At 36.9% G+C, this 10,217-nt stretch overlaps 1 protein-coding gene across 1 annotated transcript in view; it reads right to left on the bottom strand.

Annotated features, from left to right (window-relative positions):
• Window positions 1-5,579: 5,579 nt before the first annotated feature.
• Window positions 5,580-10,217, bottom strand: part of LOC106878507 (gephyrin-like) — a 120,298-nt gene continuing 115,660 nt past the window's right edge. The window contains exon 18 of the mRNA XM_089350663.1: window positions 5,580-9,592. Within this exon, the coding sequence (XP_089206789.1) occupies window positions 9,338-9,592 (255 nt within the window). The 3' untranslated portion in view covers window positions 5,580-9,337. The remainder of the gene's footprint in view (window positions 9,593-10,217) is intronic.

Here is a 10,217-nt window from a genome sequence, read left to right as displayed (position 1 = left end):
GAATTAAAGGAACTTATTGATTATATGCGTTTTGCTCCATTTATTATTATTCTTTATATCAACTCAAAACATATAACTTTAACATGGAATCTCTACCTCTTAACCGGGTATAATATCCCAGTTTTTGTGTGATTTTTGCTACCCTGGTAACTATTAACATATTTGCATTATCGAAGTTTTTCAACCAAGGTAATATTAATATATACATAAATAGAAATACATATAAATATGGAGCAACCTTTCATAGTGGCGTCACCAAACCTCTCTCTTTGCAGCCTCTTTTAGTGCAAATGAACCATCATCCATGCGGACACATTTCTCTCCTACATCACGATTCTCTCTCACTGTCTTGCAACACGAAATACCTCAAGTCTTTGGTCCTCACACGAAATACCTCAAGTCTTTGGTCCAAACTTTTTATCTGCTTCCCTTCTGGCTAAATGAACCTGTCTCTTAGCTTCCCTTCTGGCAGTCTGATACAATTCCCTGCTACCACCGTTCTTCCAGTCCTTCCAAGCCTGTTTCTTTTCTCTAATAGCCCTGTCAACAACATTGTTCCACCACCACGTTATTTTGGGTCGAGAGGGGACTTTGCACCATCCACAGATCTGGTCAGTGGCCCTCGGCAGGTTCTCCCGTAGAAACCTCCAGTTGTCTTCTACATCGTGTAACGCTATATCTCCTATTTCGTCAAAGACTTCGAGTAATACGTCTCTAAATATCTGTCCATTCGCAGCATCTAAGTTTCCAGACCCTTCTCCTCCATGCTGGTCGTCTTCTAGGCAACCACTTAGCTCTGATCCTGAAGTCGCTAACTAATAGTCTACGTTGTGGGGTACATTCTTCGCCTGGGAAGGTTTCGGCATTTATAAGCAGCCATCTTTCCCTTTTTCTGGTGAGGATGTAGTCAATTTGTCTAGTGTGTCTACCAGAACGGTAGGTGACTGGCAAGTTTCCTGAAGTTAGTATTGCAAACCATAAGGTTATTTGCATTGCAGAACTCCAGCAGTCTGGTTCCCTCCTCATTGCGGGAACCAAAACCATAGCCTCCATGTACGCCATGGATGCCCCCTGTATGTTGTCCACCATGTTTATTGAAGTCACCAGTCACAAAGAGAAGGTCCCTGTCATTCGTCAACGAGGTAGTCTGCAAGAGGGTGTCATAAAATCGGTCTTTCTGTCCATTGGGTAGCCCCGGCTGAGGGGCATAGGCTGAGATAATGGTTGCTATCCCATGATGAAGGACTAATCTAATCTTAAGTATTCTATCGCATACTCTGACTACCACGATTACCTTATCCATCCATTTCTCCGCAAGAAGTATATCCACGCCCCGACCGCGTCTGTGTTCCCTGCCTAGAAAATCTTGTACCTGTGAGGAACCTAGCAGAACCTTCTCTCGACCTTACTTCTTGGAGGCAGTAGATATCGACACATCTCCGTTCAAGCATCTCAACAATCTCACCAGAACTACCTTTCAGTGTGCCGACGTTGAGAGTGCCAACCCTGAGGGTGTGGGAGGTATGGGCCCGTGAGACCCTGGGACGGGGGACAACAGCGACATGTACCTGAAAAGAAAGCTCGAATTTGGCAGAATTCATAAACATGCAGTAGCCTTCAATTCAACCTGCATACACTACACTATCATATTTTTGCACTATATGATCACTACCTTACATAGGAGGAGATAAACCCTAAGTAGGGGTGGGGGTGGCGTGAAGCCTTTAGAAGTGTTCATGGGAGACAACCAAAGGATGGGAGAGGATAGGAACTTCTGGTACAGTTGGAGGGGGTGTACCGCCAGCAGAGTAAGGCAGAGAGAGAGAGCGGGGGTTAGTGGTCAGAACACGAGGGAGAAAAATATTCTTTTGGGATTTGTGTAGCATAGTTTAACGAGACAGCAAATGTTGATAATAGTAAAATAGAATTGAAAAATCTGAGTTTTCTAAGACAGAATTAGAGAAATAAATGACTGTGTGATAAACTTGAATAAATGAATGAATGTGATGACATGGTAATGAAATATTTATAAACAGTCTAATAATGTATAAAGTTAAAAGAGAATGGAGAAGAAAAAATATAATAGATACTAGGTTCATTTTATTTGTATCACAACAGAAAATTAATGCAGAGTAAAAGTAATACCTATAAGAATGAGTATAAAAGAAACAGGGTAAACAAAACAACCAAAAATTATCTGAAAATAAGCTACACATGTTTCAATCCAACAGTATGTTTGAATCATTAACGTTCAAACGATTATAGATGTAAGAAACCAGATACTGACGGGTATCTTCAGGGAAAAGCAAGTATATTTTCCAGTCTTGAATTACAAAATAACTAATTTGAGGACTGTTTTTTTGAAATTTTCAAATGTAAACAACTTATTAGAACGTAGAGATCATGTGATTAGATATTGATCGTTGAAATTTAGCTAATATTGATCATTGAAATATTGATTCAAACATACTGTCGGATTGAAACATGTGTAGGATTTTTCCAAATATTTTTTGGTTGTTTTGTTGATCCAGCTTCTTTCATCCATATTCTTATAGGTATCACTTTTACTTTGCATTACTTTTTCATTGTGATACAAATAAAATGAACCAAGTATCTATTATGTTTTTCTTCTCCATTTTCTTTTATTAACTTCATGTACACACATATATACATATATATATATATACATATATATATATATATATATATATATATATATATATATATATATACACATTTTTGGAGTTTAAAAATGTCCCCAGATCAAGTGATTCTCTCAGGATCCTTGCTGTTTTGGCCAAGCAAGGCTTACATCATTTACTCCTGTTGAGATATAGTCCCGGTTGTTTTAGGATCCTCCATTCAATTATGTATGGTGTACTCTCCTATTTAAATGCAATACATAGCCGGCCAGGGAGATGATATGTCTCTCTGGTATCCTAAAGGAAGACCTATGGTTACTCAGACACTGCTTGAACAGGCTGCCTGTGGAACTGACATATTTCCACGTTTGTGCTCTAGCACTGGTGATGTTACAGTCGTTAAAGCTACTGATGCTACTGTCACAACTGGGCCTCATGCTGTTATTGTTGCTTTTACTATCACTGGATGTAATCCTAGTAGCACAGTTGTCATGCCTGCACCTTATTTATCACCATGATCATCGTTTTTACCCATACTAGCATGGATCAGATGGAATTCCTTAAGGCAGATTTTCTAAAACTAAATACTCTTCTTGCCAACAACTTTCACCTGTTTCCAAGCATTGTAAATGGTTCATGGCCAGACATGTTTTCACAGAAAACTGGAAGAAAAGGACATCATTTCTATGACAGTGATGCTCAATTAAAGCCAGCCCATGATGTCAAGAAAAGACATACATTCACAAACAAAACCACACACACGGTGTGTGTGTGTGTGTGTGTGTGTAGCAGGCCTACACATTGATCTGAACAATGAACTTTAGAGTTTTGGCAGATTGAGTGATGATACCAGCAAAAACTAGCTGCCCAATGAAATTGTATGTAAACTACTAAGGCAACCATAAATCTGCTTGATATAATTTGTGCTGCAGTACATAAAGAAGAGACTAGATCTGAGAAGATAGAGCTTGCCAGGCAGATAGTCTGAATGCTAGGAGGTTAGTGACATTAACAGAGAAACATGACCCCCAGCAAATTTTTGCATTTAGCAGTCTCCACAGTTATAACTCTCAAAAGTCTGTGTTAGTAAAATGAACCACCTAAACTAGTATAAGCACATTCACCACTTTCCCAAGCATATTCCTGTTCTTGTCTTAATACACATTCTACTACTATGAACTGAACACTCTGACATTACTTTGTTTTTCTTGTCTTGTCAACATTGAGTTCCATATAAACCTTTTAAAAATATAACAGATGAAATGAAAACAAGTGTCATCTATTCTTATTCATATATATAGCAGAACTCATCAATTGCATGCTCTCTATACAGAGAATAGTACATGTTAGAGCCTGATACTTTGTATGGTTATCATTATATTGTGTTTATTGTATAATATTCATATCATAGTGAGATGCTATGACTGTTGGTGATTCCAACTAAATGCAGAGACAAAAAAACATTACTTAATGTTTGTAGTAGAGTTTATTCATTCATTTGGAGAAACAACAATGTGAAGCTCCAGCTTCATGTGAATTAACTGCTAAGATTTTCCTAGTAAAATGATAATAAGCATTGTAAGTATGAATTTAAGACAGAAAAATGAAAAAAACAAGCCTACGAACAGGATCCAAACTGTATATCCATTAAGTATGGCTGGTCATCCAGCAAGTAGTGTGTGTGTGTGTGTGTGTGTGTGTGTGTGTGTGTGTGTGTGTGTGTGTGTGTGTGTGTGTGTGTGTGTGTGTGCGCGCGCATATTTCAGATCCTGCTAGATGGCCTGCTTTTCTTTCCTGTCTCAAATTGGTACATATACCTAAAATCACACACACTATATATATATATATATATATATATATATATATATATATATATATAAAAGCCATTATTATATTAAAAAAAAAAATATAAGAAACATTAGTAGTCACATAAAACAAATATATTTGTTATATAAATTTATCTTAAATTAGGCACTTATGATTTCATGCATAAAATGAGAGCGAGGTCCACGCTCTGAAAATCATCTTTCACAGTAAGTACAAGTATATCACCATCATATAAACACCTTAATGCACTTCTGCATCAGTGCAAATAAAGTGTATGTAGGTGTCGATGTGTGTATGTATGCATGAGTGTCTATGTGTCATTGAAAGATTGAGTGATGAAAAAATTAAAGGAGCTGTTTGTGAATGTGTGCATGATTGTCTTTGTCTATTTGGGGTTGTGTGTATGAGTGTGTCAGCATTTTAGGGATTGTAACAGTCTGCTTAGTTTTGAGTAGGTAAGGAAGTGATGAAGTTGTGTTGGTGGAACAAATACTTGTGTGCTTCTCTGAGTATGTATGGCAGAAGATGAAGCATATATGTTAGTGTGTGTGTGTGTGTATGTGTAAGAAAGTGAATTAGTGTAAAGAAAGAAATGAGAAAGTCCTTGTGTGTAAATATTTGCATATATCTAAGTATTTATATATGTATGTGTTAGATCAGGGCTGGTCAACCTGAGGCCCGCAGGCTATATGCGGCTTGCAAACTTTTATCTTGCGGCTCACTTGATACTTTCTTGACATGGGTTTATTTAAACAAACATTTTAAAAAATGTTATCAAAAATTAAGGATTGTAATGAAAAGTAAAAAAGAAAGATACTACTGTTTTTGCAACAATAATATTTCATGTTGAATCAACGATCATTCATTCATTATTGTAATAATAGCATGAGAAAGCAAAATGCATTCAATTCTGTCAGTATACAAGCAGCTCTCAAAAAATTTTCTGTGATTAAAGTGGCTCGCAATGTAATTCGAGTTGACCAGGCCTGTGTTAGACAGTATGCATGTATGTATATATATGTAAGATAGTATTTAAAAAGAGATTTGTCATAATTTCAGCAGAATTTACAAAATAATCACCAAGTTATTGTTATATGTTTTTGTGGTATGTGTATTGTTTCTCATTATGTTCTGGAATAACTGGAATTCTTTTTTTTTCTTTCTTTGCTACATAGAAGGCTCTATTTTCTAACAGAATGAGGATGTTCATGAAGTTTTAAGACTTTCATACCATTCCCAAGAATCTATGGATACAGTAAAAAAATCTTCAATTCATAATGGAAACTGAATTGCAATTTTGATTTGTCAAGAGCTTTCAATGACTGTAACATTTTCTCGAAATATTAAATATATCTTCAGTATGAAAGCTTCTACATGGTTGCTTGACTTGCTAGATATAGCTGCCAAAACTCTCTCATAACACACCTTTATCATTACAAAATTAGGAGGCAATTTGATAATGTGATTCTAGATATACAATTACTTTTTTTACAAGAAAGACAAGACGGCCACAACTGAAATGTCTTGGGCTAAATAACAACTTGTAATTTAGTGTTCCTAATCAACATCATTATTTAACACACAGACTTTTCCATGCTTGTATGGGTTAGTTGGAATTTGTAGAGGTAGATTTTCAACAGCCAAATGTCCTTCCTGTCACCAATCCTCACCCATTTTCAAGCAAGTCAATTTAATAAAACAGTGAAGCATGGAGGATCTCTAATCATTCAAAGACATTTGAAAATATATTGAGACTTGTTGGTTGGGCTAGACATTTGTTCATCAGTTCATATTACATCCATTTTGCCACACTTCCATAGGTTGGATGAATATGTTAAGGCATTGTTTTACAGCCAGATAACCTTCTTGGTGCTTTGTTTTACAGCATATTGCCCTCACCTCAAGTAAAAGAAAACTTATTCCACAATTTCTAAGGCACAAACTGTCTGGACAATTTGTTGATAGGAGAATCTAACATCACTTTCGCACAAGACATAGCAGATGTAAACAGACATACATGCATTCATATGCATACATCCATACATATACATCAATCCAAGTAAAGTGTTATATATCCATTTCGGCCAATCTTACCAATCAGTTTCACACTGGATATTAAATAACAGTGTGGTTAAGTAACACCACATGCTCCTCAGAGATGACAGATATGTGGTAAAAAGATGTATAAAATGTGGCTGTGGAGAGTCTTTGATGACTATGTGGTGTGCACATCCAGGGATAGCATCTATAAGGCACAAGTTGTGGGTGGTCTATTGCAATATACGCTGCAATATGAGGGAATGTGTTAGTCAACTAAGAATCCATCAGTTGAAAAAGTATGCACTGCTTTCTCTGAAGAGCATGTGATGCTACTTAACCATTCAATCTAATAATCAGTTATCTGATACCCAGTGCAAACCAATTGGTAAGATTAACTGAAATGAATCTATAATACTGTATACTTGGATTAATGTACCCACTCTATTAACAAATATACATGAGCACTTTCTTTCCAACTTAGGGATTCTTAGATGACTATGTATATATGTATACACATATATAAAATCCAGTATGGAACATGATGATGATATACATAATGGTCTTATTTCAGCTTCCATCTACCAAATCCACTCACAAGGCTTTGGTTTCCCAAGTTGTCACTCAGTGGGACTGAACACGCTCAGACAAATAACAGTTAGTCAGCAGCTGAGACACAGGCTCAACAAAAAGAGCAAGCTCAATTTGCAAAACTGCTGTTTGTAGTTTAGCCCCAGATTGGCTCTGAAAGAACAGATCTATGATCAAAGGCATTCCAGCCACAGCCAATCCATTTTTGCATTATATCTATAATCACATTTTCAAATATGTACTGACTTTTTAAAAGTAGGGTTTGATTTAAAAGAAATTTATCTGCTATTTCTAACAGGTTGAGCAACTGTTTAAAGGTTTCCTTATTAGTCTGTGAGAGAAACCTGTTAGTACAAGTAAATAATAATAGGTTATAGGGAAGAAAAGTTATCTTCTGTAAATTGGGTATAGCCTTCAAATGAAGGAAAATGAAACTATTCTCACCTGGAGAGCCTTGAAACATTAAACCTTCACAGTGCCCTAACTTATCCCACCACCCTATTTTGATTTTGATTTTGATTTTGCTGTGCATTTGTTTTATCATTTATTTGAATTCGGTTAGGTATATAAACCATACCAGTTGAACATGATGGGAGATTTGATGAGACATGATTAGTAGGGGGGGGGGGGGTATGAGGAAGGAGAGATGCTAAGAGAGAAGGAGGCTAAAAAGAACGGAAGGTATCAGAATGAAAATAACAAAAAGAAAATCACAGGAAAATAGACCAAGGGGTAGAGAGAGAGAGAGAGAGAGAGAGAGAGAGGCAGACAGATAGACAGAGGTAGGGACAAGGAGGAAAATGTCTGATTAAGCAGATCTGACCATTACACATAATATGCTCATATTTGAGACTGCATTGTCCTATGTATCTAGTACATAGGATGGTGAATAGGTAGAAGGAGGTGATACTTGGGAGGAGGGGTGGTTATCACCCTATTTTTAAGACAACTAGATTTGTTTTGAGAAGCTATTTCAAAGAAACTGCTTGACCACATAGAAAACCAACAGAGTTAAGAGAGAGAGAGAGAGAGAAATTAAGAAAGAAAGAGAATAAGAGACATACAGAGAGGCAAAGGACAAAGACTGAGAAAGAGGAGCTAGTGGAATTAAGTGGGAGAGAAGGAAAAGGTGGTAGACAAAAAGAGAAACAGTAAATTTATAGTGAGCATAATGAGTTCTTTTAACTAAGTACAAGGTTTCAGAGAAAGAACTATAGTCAATAAACTCACTCTAGTATACCACAGTTACTTATTTCGCCAATATCAAAGGGGTAAATCCCATTGAAACTAAACTGAGGAGGAAAGAGAGAGAGAGAGAACTAAATTCTATGATATTTAGAATTTAGATTAGTGTCCTGCTGTCTTGGCTATTGGTATCATACCAAATGAAGAAGCGAGATAGACATGGAAAGAAAAGCAAGAAGAATGCAAGAGAGAAGGGCAATAGCCAAGGTATTACGATGAACTTAATATTGGTAATGAGTAGAATGAGAAAGAAAGATAAATGGATATATATATATATATATATATATATATATGCACACACATACAGAGAGAGGGAAAGAGAGACAGACAGAGGGGGAAGAACAGAGAGCCAGAGTGAAAGACGTGGCATTATGATGAGCTAGTAATGGTAATAAAAGATGATATGAGATAGCTATATGAATATACAAGAAATATAAGGAAGGGGATGAAGAGAGGGGCTGGAGGTAGTCAGGGAAAGATTACATTGCACTATTAGTATCAGTTGAGAAGTTTGTGAAAGAATGAGAAGGAGCTATATTGGTACATTGAAATAATATCGATCTGGCACAAATATATAGTGAAGTAACACTATATGGATCTTGGGTGTATTAGTGGTACTTATTTCACTGAGTCCAGAAAAGGATGGAAAGAAAGCCAATCACAGTGGAACTGAATTGTGAAAATAACAGGATATTTGGCAAGATGAATTATCATTTTTGCCACTCCACAATGCAAAACACTGAGATAATTATTGTCAACGAGGGATAACAGAGGAAAATAGAAGAGAGAGAGAGAGAGAGAGATAAGGATACAGTGAGAAAAGAGAAATAAGAAGTGGGGGAGAATGAAAAAGTGAAAAGGAAGAAATAATGGGGAATCAGGAAAAAAGCAAGAAAAACAAGAAAAAGTGAGGGCAGGGAGCAAAAAGAAGTAGAGAAAAAAAGGTAGAAAGAAGGAAAGAGAAAGAGAATTTTGGAAGAGAGAAAGCCATGTTGTTACATTGAGCTAATATTGCCAATGAGAATTGCATCAAGGACTTCTCCTTCTGTGACCAGAGACCTGCCATCAGCATGTGGTGGCAGTGCCAAGAGAGCATTAGCACACTGCATGCTGAGCAACCGACTACTCTGCTGGTTGCCTGTGCTGGAAGCAGTAGGTAACCCATCATCATCCCCAACTCCGCCAGGTCCCCATGACAGCACAACTCGATGATATTCAGGTCGAGGATCCAACTTGATATTCCGGTCCACCTGAAAGAGAACAGAAATAGAGTAAAATTTAGTATAGTAAGTATCAGTAATCAATGAGACATGTTGCATCATAGAAGATAATTCATTTTCAGACATATTATCTGTACTCTGGTCTGAAACTATGGCCATACTGGGGCATCACCATCAAGAATTTTAGTTGACCATATCAACATTTATTGAAGGTCTATGTTTTATATCATGAGTGTAAAAGGAGGTAACCTAACAATATATATATATATGTGAATGTGTGTGACTCAGTGGTTAGGGTATTTAGCTCACAATTGTAAGATCATGAGTTCAATTCCCTGCAACGCATGTCCTTGAGCAAGACTCGTTAATTTCATGAGTAGACTGTTTCATTCATCAGATCAACTAGAACCCTCGTTGTCGTAAGTGATAGAGTGCCAGTCATGTGTGTGTGTGTGTGTGTATTGCTCTTCCTTCATGGGTAACTATGAGATTCTGCATATGGATAGTTCCTCCCCAATGCATAGGCCTGGGAAAGGTTCTTGTTTTTTTGTGAAGACTAATAGCTGACTTTGCATGCAAAGCTCCTTTCCCCACTGATGATGTCCAAAGAAAGTGAAAGCCAATATAGCTTGGCACCAGTGTCATTGCAGTCAGA

Source organism: Octopus bimaculoides, chromosome 4, assembly GCF_046866305.1.
Source record: "Octopus bimaculoides isolate indiv1 chromosome 4, ASM4686630v1, whole genome shotgun sequence".
NCBI lineage: Eukaryota > Metazoa > Mollusca > Cephalopoda > Octopoda > Octopodidae > Octopus > Octopus bimaculoides.
This window is presented reverse-complemented; position numbering and strand designations above follow the sequence as displayed.